Below are 13,437 nucleotides of genomic sequence, written 5' to 3'. Positions count from 1 at the left end.
TGGTATGTATTATGAACACTCGCCACCAAGCCTGATGAATTCAGTTCCACCCCCAGAATCCACATGGTGAAAGAAAAGAATTAACTCCCAAACACTGTCCTCTAACCATCATACAGCTGCGGTGGCACAGATTTGCACATGCACACTCATAACGCACACATCCGCACTTGCAATAAATAAGTAAATGAATGTAAAGAATGTTTTTTAAAAGTAGATGGTGTGGCTGGGGGACATGACTAAGGTGGGTAGAATGCTTGCCTAGCATTCATGAAGCCTTAACTTTGGTCTCCAGCATCATACAAAACCAGCTGGACCTTATAGTGACGTTTCCTCAACTGAGGGTCCTGCTTTCAGATATCCCTAGCTTGTGTCAAGCTGATATAAAACTAGCCAGCACAGACAGGAAGGGCTTATTTTGGCTTGTGGTTTAAAGGTGTAGTCCATCAGGTTATGGAAGTTATGGTGGCAAGGCCTTGAGGCAGCTGGTGACATTGGATCCACAGCCAGGAAACAGACAGATGAATTTGCTCTCTTCTTTTTATTCAGCCCAGGACCCCAGTCTGTGGGATGGTGCTGTGCACATTCAGGGTTGGTCTTCCCACCCCAACTAAACCTGTGAAACACTGTCCCACATGTACAGGAGGTGTCTCCTAGGTTACTTGAGATCCTATCACATCCACAGAGAAGACTCACCATCACAATAAGGGTCCTGTAATAGTGAAATTCATGAACATGGAGAGCAGGCTGGTGGCGGCTGGGGGCTGGGAGGGGACAAGGGAATGAGGAGTTGGTGCTTGATGTGAAAAGCATCATCTGAGACAGAGGAAGAGCTCTGGAGATGGAGGTGCGGATGATGCATGCGCTACACCGTGGATGTATTTAATGCTGACTAAAAATAGGAAGATGCTGAATCTGAGCAGTGCCACTGATGCCTCCCCTCAGCTGTGGGAGGGGGCACTGCCCCCCGGAACAGGCACTGTACACTCACCTGGAAGCTTGCTAATGTTGCTTTCTAATCACTGGATAGTTTAGAGGCTGCATACAATTTAGCACAGAGACACGTGGCACTCACTCCAATACGTCTTTGGCAATCCATTTTTTAAAGTGCATCTTTGCTGAAGGGCTTCATGACAGAATGGATCAGGAACTCTTTAGAAGCTCACCTTTGACCTACACATTCTATTTCTAGAATTTCTCCTATGTTAAGTGGCCAGAAAAAGTTGCAAACCCGGCTGCCCACAGCTGTTACAACACTGAATGTAATCATGGAGATCTTGAAATAATCTCAACCTCTCAAATAGGAAAATTGTTTGAAAAACCAGTTACAACAGAAAAGGTGATTTTCTCCATGTGACATGTCCGCAGCATTCCATGTGTTAAGGTTTCGAGTGTATTGAGTTTGACCCCAAGATGCTGGTAATGACTGTGTCGTCAGCGACTCAGAAGTTTGTTTGCTTTATCTGAATTTTCTCGCTCTTTTTGAAAACAACGTGTATTCCTCTCTGTTTACATGAAATACTACCTTTTGGTTTTTGTTTGTATGTTTTGTTGTTGTTGTTGTTGTTTGTTTTTGTTGTTGTTGTTTTGAGGTAGGATCTCTCTTTACAGCCCAGGGTGGTCTTGCTTGAACTTGTGGTCCTCCTGGCTCTGTCTCCAAGTGCTGGGATTATGGGTGTGCACCACCATGTCTGGCTTGCAATACTATTTTTAGGCAACACAGGCCAGTCAAACTCAACTTTAGAAAGTTGGAAGGTATTTGTGTGTGCACACGCATGAGTGTGTGAGTAGGCCTGAGTTTGAAGCCAGGGGTCTCCTCAATGACTATCTTTATTTTTTGAAGCAGGTTTCTCACTGACACTGAATCTCATCCATTAAGCTACACTGGGTAGCCAATGAGCTCCAGAGATCTGGCTGCCTCCACCCTAATCACAGTTAGGAATATAGGCACAATGCCTAGTTTTTTTTATATGGATTCTGTGAATATGAACTCAGGATCTCAGCTCATATGACAGGCACTTTTACAACTTCCCCAAACCTCAAATGTATCTTTTATGATCATTGTGAAATAAGTTTTGATTAAAAAAATAAAATTCAAGTCTCTCTGTTTGCAGAGACTCCAATCTCTGAGGTCGGTGTATATGGGAGCAACAGCATTCAATTTCAGATGAATCTGTTTTCCCACTGGCCCACCATGTCACAACAAGTCCCAATCATGCTCAGTGTCACACTCACAGGTGGCCCTTACCAGATAGGCTCTCCAGAAGGACTGGATGATGATTGCTGCTTCTTCTTCTGTCAGTAACAGGGACAGGGGGATTGGTGGCCGGGGGCTGAAAAGCAATAAAATGGTCATAGTTCTGTGAGAATCCATCCTTCATCCTGGCAATGCCTTTGACAACATAATAGTCTTCCTGATTAAGAGCCTCATCCACCCCCAACTTAGAGGGCAAAAATGTCATTTTTGATGGAAGAGTGTATGCTTGAGTTAGCATTTCCTGTTTGATCTGGGATTTTTTCAAAATTGTTATTCTCTCTCTCTCTCTCTCTCTCTCTCTCTCTCTCTCTCTCTCTCTCTGTCTGTGTGTGTGTGTGTGTGTGTGTGTGTGTGTGTGTGTGTGTGTGTGTGTAGGGGGAATGTGTATTCAAGTCTGCACATGTGGAAGACAGAGGCTGACATCCAGTTTCTGCCCTTATTATGGTCCACTGTGTCTTTTGAAACAAGATCTTCAATTGCACTTGGAGCTCCTTGCTCCTTGGATCAGCTGGCCAGGAGACACCAGGTACTGTCTCACGTTTGCCCCCTACACCCAGCTCTGGGGTGTACCCACTACCACACTCGGCTTTTTACATGGTTCCTGGGGATCTGAACTCGGGTCCCCAAGCTGGTCCAGCAAGCACTGTACCAGCTGAGCCACTTCCCAGGTCCAGTCAGTGTGTGCTCTTAAATCAGGGCTAGCCCATTCTTCCTTTGAAGGACTCGGGCTACACGTTGGTCTTGAAGATGCAACATCCATGTCATCACCACAAGACTACACCGACACAGCACAAGAGACAGAACACCAGCCTTTGCAGGCAACATTGTAACTTAAGCACTGCATGAACCAGCTTGGTAGCTCACACACACCATCTGACCATTTAAGAGGTGAAGTGGGAAGAGCCTAAGTTCAAGTCAACCTTGGCTACATATCAACTTTGAGGCTATGTGGGGCCTCTCAAAACAAAAACTCAAAGTATGGCAGGGGGCTGGGAAGTGCTCAGCGATTGAGCACGGGCCAGCCTAGTGTACACAAGGCCTTGGGTTCAACCTCCAGGACAGAAAGAAAAAGAAGGAAAAAAAAGGGGAGGGGGAGACAGGGAGAGAGAGAGAGAGAGAGAGAGAGAGAGAGAGAGAGAGAGAGAGAGAGAGAGAGAGAGAGAGAGAGAGAGAGAGAGAGAGAGAGAACCTTGATACAGTATGTTTGGGTGAATAAATGCTTTTCGATTATTCCAAAATAGAAGAAATCAAAGCCAGGAAGACAGTGTGGTTCCCGAGACCCTGTCTAGGGGTGTAGTGTCGCAGCAGGCTCTGGCTTTCCGGCTGGCTGGCCGTCCTCCAATGGAGAATGAAGTAGACATTTCTATAGAGATAATCAGCCCCTGCAAGCACAGCTTTGGGAGAACCTTTCCCTAATGTTCACTTTCCACTTTTAGCCCCATCAGACGGTCTTTTGTTTGCTGCTTCTGGTTTTGCCTCTTCTTGTCTAAGAGCTGCTGCTCTGGCTGCAGTGCTCTGCCCCGGAGTGCCCTGCTTCCCACAGGCAGTGTGCTGCTCACCCATCCTCCCAGTGTCCAATGCTGGAAATCCGTGGTGTGCCACCACCACTTCACATCCCTCAAGTCACTGCCCCTCACTAGATAAAATGGCTTCCAGAGACCTTGGCGTTTCTAAGGAGACCTTGGTCTGGCCCCAGTGAACTTAAAGAATAACACTGTAGCATACCAACACCAGCTGATATTTGCGCAGCACTTCTGGCCCCAGGCTCACCAGGCCTGTTTCCAAGTTCCAGCCAACCTGGCCTTTCAGCTCCTTTGAAAAAGTGCCTCCAGAGCCCTGAGGCAGGAGGATAGCTGTGCAGGTTGCTCTCTTCTCCAGGACACCCAGCAGAGGAGATGCATGGCCCTGCATCCCAGCCTGTGATCCGCTTATTCAGTCCTGCCCCATGGTGTGGGGTCACATCTGCCCTAAGACGAGGACACTTTTCCTTCATTTGTTCCAATGTGCCCGAGGGCTGGCTGGTCAGCACCAGACACCCTTTTCTCCTGGTTCACTCCTAGGCCTCTTCTGATTTCCACTCAAATGATATTTAAAACATCCTTTGAAGCCGGGCGGTGGTGGCTCACGCCTTTAATCCCAGCACTCGGGAGGCAGAGGCAGACGGATCTCTGTGAGTTCGAGGCCAGCCTGGTCTACCAAGTGAGTTTCAGGAAAGGTGCAAAGCTACACAAAGAAACCCTGTCTCGAAAAAAAAAAAAAAGAAAAAAGAAAAACATCCTTTGATTAAGTTGGGGGTCTACCTATTATTCTTCCTAGCTCTTGGCCCAATTTGGAAACAACTCTGTGTGCTTGTCTGATGAAGGTCCATATCTACAGGACTGAAAGCCATAGGCACACAGCCTGGCCTCCTGTTTGCTCCTCTTGGTATTGGCGCTTCGGACAACACAGGCGTGTAGCAGGCACTCAATAGCCGTGGAGGCCGGCCACTGTGATCAGACAGCTACAGAAACAACTTAAGGAAAGAGGGGGCTTATTTGGGCCCATGGTTTCAGTTCCCCATGGTGGGGAATGCCATGAAGTGCATGAAGTCCTTGGCCACGTGAACGCGTGGTGGAGAGCCCTCACATCTAAGTTGTCTAGGAAACAGAGAGCTAGAATGAGACCTGGGCTAAGCATGACTTTCCAAGTCCCTCCCCTGGTTACTCTCACCAGTCAGTCCCCACCTCCTAAAGGTTCCAGAGCTTTCCAAATAGCACCACAAGCATGGCGTCCAGTATCCATGAGATGAACCTGTGGATACATTTCAGATCGAAACACCGACAGCCTGGCTGTGGGCTAAGGCTGCGCAGCACATGGCTTCATCAAATCTTGACACCAGAAACAAGGGCTGCTGTGACATTGTGTTTAGGGCTGAAAAGGCTGAGAGGCATGAGGAGGAGGAGGGTATGACAAAGGGAACTCATTCAAGGTCACTGACTGCTTCCTACTGAGAATGCAAGCTGTCCAGACACAGGGAGTGACCAAAGAAGGGGAGAGACAGCCAGAAGGTCACTACCATGGCAGTGGAGTCTAGCAGCTGATGGACAATAGAAGAAAGCATGGCCACTTGCCTAGGCGTTTAAAAAAAAAAAAAAGTGGAGAAGGAAAGCCATAATCACAGAACACACTCCTCCCCTGACCTTCCAATGACAATGTAGCGGACTGTCATCTGTCCCAGTCTCCCCAGCAAAGTTCTGTGTCAGGCTGCTTTAACAAAGGAGCGTCTGTGGCTGGCATCTGAAGGGAGATTTGGTGGTCCTCGTCTATTCAGTGGCATTCTTCCCTGGCTGTAGGTATATCTCAGTTCTGACTCGGCGAATGTCAAAGTACCAGTGTCCTGTTGGGGACCAGAGGGAGGAAGAACTGCAAAGTCGAGGCACTGGGGACAGGCCAGCCCGACAAAGGGCCTTGTCCAGTAATGAGACCCAGAGCTGCTTTGCATCTCAATGATATGTGCAAAAGGCAAAATGAGATGGCTAATAGGCCTGTGAGGCAGTAACATGAGGCCACTTTTAGTGATGTCCCTGGCATTCATGGCTAAATAATACAGTGCTGTCTCGTTCGCAAACAAGAGTAAGTGAGAGAGAGCTGGCGTGTATCAGGCTGAATGAAAAGGATCTGCTCTCGCAGTGAAGCGCCTGGGAATTATTTGCTTCAGTGGGCCAGCTTGAAGGGACAGATGCCACGCCAGGTCCTTCCCTATCTTGGAATCAGTGCAGCTGGCCTCGGGTCAGATAAAAATAAAGAGGCAAGCCTCATCACCAGGACGCTAGGGGCAAGAGAGATGAATGTGTCAATCACAGGAGGAGGTTGCTGCAAAGAGGCCCCTCATGGCTGGAGCTGGACATCCCCAGAGCAGACATTCTATTGCTGAGTGTCTCCAAGACGACGTGCCTTATTAGCAACGATGATCAGCATGACTGCCTCCTTTTCCTCCTAATTAAATGTATCTGCACCCTAAGAATCAGTGCTATAATCTTGAGAGGAGCAGAAACCAGTTTTCCTGATAGTGTGTGCATTGTGTGGATTTAAAAATGTATTCACACGCTTTGCAGCTTTTGGCTGCAAAGTAAAAGATCTGCGGGCTGAGACTATATACCATGCTTGTGAACTGGGCACTAAGAATAGGGCCAGAGAGCTGGCTCAGTGGTTAAGAGTACTAAGTGTGCAATCACTAAGACAAGAGTTCAGATTCCAGGGACCATGCATCAAGCCCACCATCCCTAGCCAATCTCTGAGAGATGTGACATTCTCTTTTGGTCCTCATGTGCACAGGTACATGCACCCGAGTCCCCCCCCCCCCCCACATACACACACACATGCTTGCACTCATAAATACACACTAAAAAGATCTGGGAAGGCAGTGCTCATCCATTTCTCTGTGCAGTTGTATGAATTACAGAGTCAGGTAGGAAGAAAGAAAGCTTGCTCAGGATTGAACATTACATTTTAGATTAAATTTATCCTCCTTTCATTAAGTAAAAGATGAACTGTTTTCTTGGAGCATAAAAGCAGGAATGATCCAGATAGAAATCCATTTCCATCATCGTAAAGTCTCTTAATGGCCTAGGGTTGGGTGTGCTATCCACCTACTGTATCTGGCAAGAGATGTGGCCCTCCACCTTAACTGCCTTACTCTCTTACACCGTTTATTGGGCACTTACATTCTGGGGCAAGGGGTGCACGTGGGTGCGGGTAGGTATAGAAGGCAGATGTTGATGTTGGCTGTCTTCCTTAATATCACTCCATTTTTTTTTTTGAGGCACTCAAAAAAATACCTGCAGTCCATTGATTCTGCTTGGCTGCCTGGCCAATGAGCAGCAAGGACTCGGTCCCCACCTCCACAGTACTGGGGCCACAGGTGTGTATAAATGTACCCAGCCTCCTTCCGGGTACTAGAGATCTGAACAGTATTTTACAGATGGAGCCACCTCTCCAGCCCCCTCACAGCCTTAGGAATGTCAGCCACTGGCAGAAGTCCAATAGTCTCGTTGGAATTTTACCTCCAGACATATGGCTGACTACCTCTTCAGATGAGATCTCCTAGGATCCTTTAAGTCCCAGAGTTCTGTGACATGAGGAATTTCTTCAGAGGTCCATGCAGAACTTCTGAGTGCAGCCTTCCAGCATATTTTGAAATTGTGGTTAGCGGGCTGTGATCAGGGCTTTCGCCTCCTCACTCATCCCCGCCCCAGGAAATCAACAAGCAGTGATTACTCCAGTCAGCTGAGTCACTGCCCTGCTTAGACACACAGCATGCTGCTCAGCCAACCTCCTCACTGAAGCCCTAAGCCCAGATAACAGCCTACTGAACAGCCAGCAGCTGGGCCACATGCTCCCCCTGTGGGTAAGAGAGACAGGAAACCTCTTCAAGACGGAAGGACTTGGTTTTTTGTTTTTTGTTTGTTTGTTTTGTTTTGTTTCATAAAATACACCCCAATTGTGATGCTATTTAACTCACTTGTAACTAGTCATGTGCCTTTCCTAATGTGACTTTGGGAAACTTAACAAATGGCCTCCCACTCCCAAGGGTAAGTTCAGGTCAGGGTGTGTTGGGGATATCAGGCTTATCCAGTCCAACCCTTTCCAAAACATCATTAGATTATTGATGTCACTGAGTATTGAACCCATGACCTTATGCATCTTAAAGATGCTCTACCACTGAGCTACACTCCAACCCAGATCTTTGCTTTTCTTTTAAAAATGCTTTGGACCCCCTTCTACTCGGTCAGTTCCAATTCTTACCTAGAATATTATTTTTAAAAACTAAGATTCGATACAAAGGATTACAGCAGACCAATTATATTAAAACAGAATTACCAAAATATTAGAAAAACTGGTGATATTGTGATACATGTGTGTAGTTGTTTTTTTGTTTTGTTTTAAATTCTTTTACTCTTTGCTCTTAGGGGGGCCCAACACCCAGCTCCTAAATAAATCACACACATGGAGTCTTACTATTTCTTATAAATGCCTGGCCTTAGCTTGGCTTGTTTCTAACCAGCTCTTGTTAACTTCAATTATCCCTTTGCCTCTGAGCTTTTATCTTTATCCTATGTACCTTTCTTTACTTCTTAATCTGTGGCTTGCTGTGTAGCTGGGTGGCTGGCCTCAGGAGTCCTCCTTCTCTCACTCCTAGATCTTCTTCCTAAATATCTCTTATTTATCCTCTCTGCCTGCCAGCCACACCTGTCCACCTATCCTTTCTCCTGCCTCACTATTGGCCGTTTAGCTCTTTATTAGATCATCGGATGTTTTAGACAGGCAAAGTAATCCAGCGTCACAGAGTTAAGCAAATGCAACATAAAGAATGCAACACATCTTTGCATCATCAAACAAATGTTCCACAGCATAAACAAGTATAACACATCTTAAAATGATACTCCACAACACACAAGCTTCTAAATTAGGCACCTGTAACTATAACTAATACAGTGGGTCAACTACTGTACTCGAAAGGAGCCACAGGTGTAACTGGTATTTTGCCATCACTACACATCTGGAATGTGACAGAAAGCTATCAGTGACTGTGATACCTGTAACTAAGTCGATTCTAAGTGCCACAGACATGGCTGGAGCTACTGCCAGACTCAGAAAAGACAGAGATTAGAGAAAGTCAGGAGCTAGCATCCCTTGTCTACATTCTAGGCCCCTGAGGTGGGGGAAGAGAGGAAGGGTAAGTTTTACATCCACCAAGAGGCTGGAGACTAAGACTCCAATTTAAACAGGAGGAAGCCCAGCAGTAAAGCAAGCAAGCAAGCAAGCAAGCAAGCAAGCAAGCAGGACCATTTAAAAGCCAGAATGAGGTCTGGGGAGATGGCTCAGTGGGTAAGCCACTTGCCCTACATGAAGGACTTTACACTGTGCCCATATAAATCTGGGCACAGTGGCATACATCTGTAATCCCAGTGTCCTACAGTAAGACAGAGGAGAGTCCCTAGAAACACCACGGCCAGCTAGCATGGTATACACGGTGGCAAACAACAGAGATCCTGTCTCAACTAAGGTGTGATGTGAGGACCAGTTCTTTAGGTTTTCTTCTGACCTCTACGTATGCACCAAAGCAGACATGCGCCCACATTCACACGTGCACACACATATGCACATACCACATACATCACAATCACACACACATACCAAAGCCAGAATGACCAGGAAGTCACAGAGTCTGACTGAAAAGTTATTAAAGGGGTCTTCCCAGATGGAAGAGGAATTCAGTAATACAGGCCTGCCACATGACTTTCCGAGAGCTAGTGGGAGCACCAACAGACCAAAGCAAGAATCCCATTTGTCAAGCTGGATGAGCCAATCGGTTTAGTGGGGTTATTTACAGGAGCGTGGGTGCCTCAAAGGCAGCTACCCCAGCAGAAATCCCACCCTGGACTGGATGACTCACAAAATAACTGCACTTTGTTTTCATCTTAACAATGAGGAGGGATCTCAGAAGAACTTCCTGAGCCCTCTACCTCCACAAGGGTATGTTAATAGCCCTGCCTCCCAAGAGCTCCCCAGTGGCTTCCAATGCGGTATCCCAGCTGGTGACTTAAGATAGCAATAGTCACATCAAACCCAAAGAATATTTGCACACCAAGGCCTCCAAGTTGATGTCACCTCCACTAACACATGATCCATCCCTGGCTTCCCCAGGTCGGGAGAACTCCTCAGAAAGCAGCATGGCTGGCTGGGACCCAGCTATTTCCAATGGCATCTGATGCATGGGCATTTTTGTGGAGGGTCTTCGACCTACAGTATCCACGCTAACTCTCCGTAGGGTCGGAATTAAATCGCAGGACACCCAGTGGCCACGTGCAGAGAAATGGAGAATTGTTGGCATGAAAAACCTTATGTTCTGCGTCAGAAATCCTGTGAATAGAGACACCATTTAATCCTTTGGTGACCGACTCCGGTTCATTGCTGGATTGTCCCCCAGAGCTCCACCTGGTAAGGCTTTGGTCCCCAGTGTGAGACTGTTGGAAGACAGTGCACCCTCTAAGAGAAAAGGCCTGAGGGAGGTCTTCAGGTCAATGGAGGGGAGGTGTCCTTAAAGGGGAGTGTGAGACTCTGAGCCTCACTCTTTCTTTTGTTTCCTGGCTATGCCAAGGGTGGGGCTTTGTTGATTTTTTTAAGTTAGTATCAAAATGACATTTATTATACATGTTCTTCCACATATTACTATTTAAATTTGCCCCTTGCTCCCTCCTCCCTTGTCCATCCTTCCTCCTTCACTGGTCCTCTTCCTCCCCACAGAGTCCCTTTTCTGCTTTCACAGCGCTTTGGTTTAAATGTGAGCTACTTCCTACAGGCTCACATGTCTGAACATCTGGTCCCCAGGGGGTTGACACTGTCAGAGAAAGCCGTGGACTCTTTAGGAGATAGCGTCTCACTGACTTTATAGCCAGGTCCTGCTTTCGGGTCACCTGTCTGCTTCCTGGGTGAGGCTGTAATGTGACCAGCCAGCTTCTTGCTCCTGCAGGTGGCCATGTCTTCCCCATGTTGTATACAAGTTTCCTCTAAGATAAAAATCATCCATTAAAGGAAGTTCATTAAGACACAGGAAAAATTCTAAGGTGTGTGTGTGTGTGTGTGTGTGTGTGTGTGTGTGTAATATTCCATCCTACATGAAAGTTCCTTAAGCTCAGAAAGTAAACAACTGAATGGCTTCAGGAAGTCCCTGAAACTGACCAGCTACACTAGGACCCTCCCTCCCCAAGCCTATATGAACAGTGAGGACTGCTGAGAGAGACTCTCGAACCAAGTGAGGTGCCTAGAAGAGGCTCAGACTCAGCCAAGTTCCCTGAAAGAAGACCACCTGAGCTGCCTGGAGGAGACATCGTCTGACCCACTGAGCTGCCTGAAGGCTGTGCAGTGTGCTCTAGGCTTCCAGCTTTTGTGAACTGTCACCACGCTGGGTTGGATTTGGTGATGCTGCTGTCTTTGAGTTATTTCTGCTCCTGTAAGCAGCCCCTCACCCACACTCCAGTAAATAACCCCAATAAACTCACCGGGTCACCTGCTTTCTTCTGTCATCAGTCACTCCTGGGAAGTGGGTGTTTGCTCATGTCACCCAGGAATAGTGTCACAAAAGACCCCATCATGACAGACTGTGTCCCTCTGGAATTATATCTACCCCTTTCCCTTTAAGATGCTTTTGTCGGGATATTTTATCACAGAAACAAGAGAAGAATCTAAGGTACATGCCATGTGTGGATATTTAAGTCTAGATTGCACATATAAGAGAAGCTACGTAATATTCTGTCCTCAAGATGAGTGGTTTTGCTCATTCCTGCCATGAAACCCTGCTCAACTAGAGGCCCCAACAGCCATGGACTGGAAACTACACTATGGACCAGAGTAAAGCTTTCCCCTTTATGAGCCGATTAGGGTGCACATCCGTTACAGTCATGGAGAGCTTACCAACACTGTGCCCCCAAGATCTCTGCATGGAATCCCCAGTCCCCAGGATGGATGTTCCCTCTGTGGCATGAGGAACTGCAGATGTAATGAGCTGGAGACCTTGATAGGGGAGATGATCCTGGACTACCCAGAAGGCTCAGTGCTATAACCCCTTAGAGAGGAAGGCAGGAAAAGTGCTGGACTAGAAGAGACAGGAGACAGTAGCGAAGGATTGGCCTGTAGAAGCTAGAAAATCAAGACAAGAATTTTTCCTTTAGCCCCCAGAAGGCACTGGCCATCCCAACACTTCAACTCTGGGCTAGTAAAACTGATTTTGGACCTGGATCCTCCAAAACAATAAACGAAGTGTGTGTGATTTTTAACCTACTGAGTTTGTGGTAACTGTGTGAAGCAGCCAGAGGCAACTAATACATCCCTCATAAGTGGCAGCAATGACATGGAGCCCAGATGAGTCTGCCTTGCTGGCTTGTGCACAAAAGCTCCATAAGCAACAGGAAGAAGGGAAGGAAACGGTGTCATGTGCCCCAGAAAAATGGCCACCTGTATGTCAACCCTCTGATGACAGGGAGCCACTCTGAGGATTTAGGCATCCCAGCATGCCCCAAATCCCTGAAGCAGCTTCACTTCCTGCCTCCCTCCGAAAATAAATGAAAGAGCAAGGAGACAAGATGATAGACTGTCCCCCTGAGATTGGCCTTGGTGATGACGGAGACAGAAATATACTATTCTGTAAGACAAGGATCCCCACCCCCCACTCCCCCACCCCCACCCCGTCAAGAAGGCACGACAACAAAATTTCTGCCCAACCACCACGCAGCTATGAACATTAGAAGCAAACGTGTGCACTTTGCTGGGCTACCTTGAAAGCTTGGGCATGCCCAGTCCCATGGTTAACTTTGTTGCAAAGAGGCAGTCGTGCCTCTGGGACTTGTCCTCAGATGCCACAGAGACAATTCTGTTTTCACCTCAGTTTGTGGTCATAAGACACCTTTCGTCATCAAACTTTGGTGGGATTTCTTCTTTATTTGTTTTGTCCAAGGGTAGAATTTGGCTGAAAAAAACGCTTTACCCAAAGCAACCTTTTCTCTTCTAACACAATCGTGGCTTCATTGAAGGCCTCAGTTTCAACGATGTCTTTCATGAGCCTTCTCCCCTGAGACATGAGACCAGGAGGGCAGAGGACCCTTTTGTTCCTAGCTCAATTCGATAGTTCTTTTTTGCTAATGACTGATTAAATCTCAGGGCAATACTTTTTGGCTGAAGTAAAAAAAAAAAAAAAAAAATCGCTATGTTTCCTTCTGAAGATGCTGGCAAATAATTCCCTGGCCTCTGGCTGGCTGGCTGAGTTAGGGCTATAAGCTTCAAGAGGATGGTGCTGAGTAAGGGTAAGGCCAGCACAAGGTATGCTGTAATGCACACCCACTGAGAGGCAGGGAAGAAACTCCCTCCTCATACTCCAGGAAGAGTCCACAGTGGACTGTACCACTGTTTCCCGTCATCATTCCTTTTCCTGTGAAGGAACTGGGCACCCCTGCTCTGTGCTACACGCCTCTCAGCTCCTCCCTGAGGCCGGTGCCACTTCCTTCTAACACGGATGCTGAACTTGGCCAGGTATGTAACTTGCATTAGCACATGGCATGTGAGCAGCCATAGTGTCTGCCATGGCATGACTTAGCCATCGTTCTTCTTCCTCTTCTGCGAGGCCAAGGAAGGGGGCTGCCCCTTCACCC

At 47.3% G+C, this 13,437-nt stretch overlaps 1 protein-coding gene across 2 annotated transcripts in view; it reads right to left on the bottom strand.

Moving 5' to 3' along the window:
• Positions 1-13,437, bottom strand: part of Iqck (IQ motif containing K) — a 122,171-nt gene that overhangs the window by 55,971 nt on the left and 52,763 nt on the right. For both annotated transcript variants that reach the window (XM_016004127.3, XM_042282515.2), the window contains one exon: positions 2,246-2,330. In XM_016004127.3, the coding sequence (XP_015859613.2) occupies positions 2,246-2,330 (85 nt within the window). The remainder of the gene's footprint in view (positions 1-2,245; positions 2,331-13,437) is intronic.

Source organism: Peromyscus maniculatus, chromosome 1 (genome assembly GCF_049852395.1).
Source record: "Peromyscus maniculatus bairdii isolate BWxNUB_F1_BW_parent chromosome 1, HU_Pman_BW_mat_3.1, whole genome shotgun sequence".
Taxonomy (NCBI): Eukaryota; Metazoa; Chordata; class Mammalia; order Rodentia; family Cricetidae; genus Peromyscus; species Peromyscus maniculatus.
This window is presented reverse-complemented; position numbering and strand designations above follow the sequence as displayed.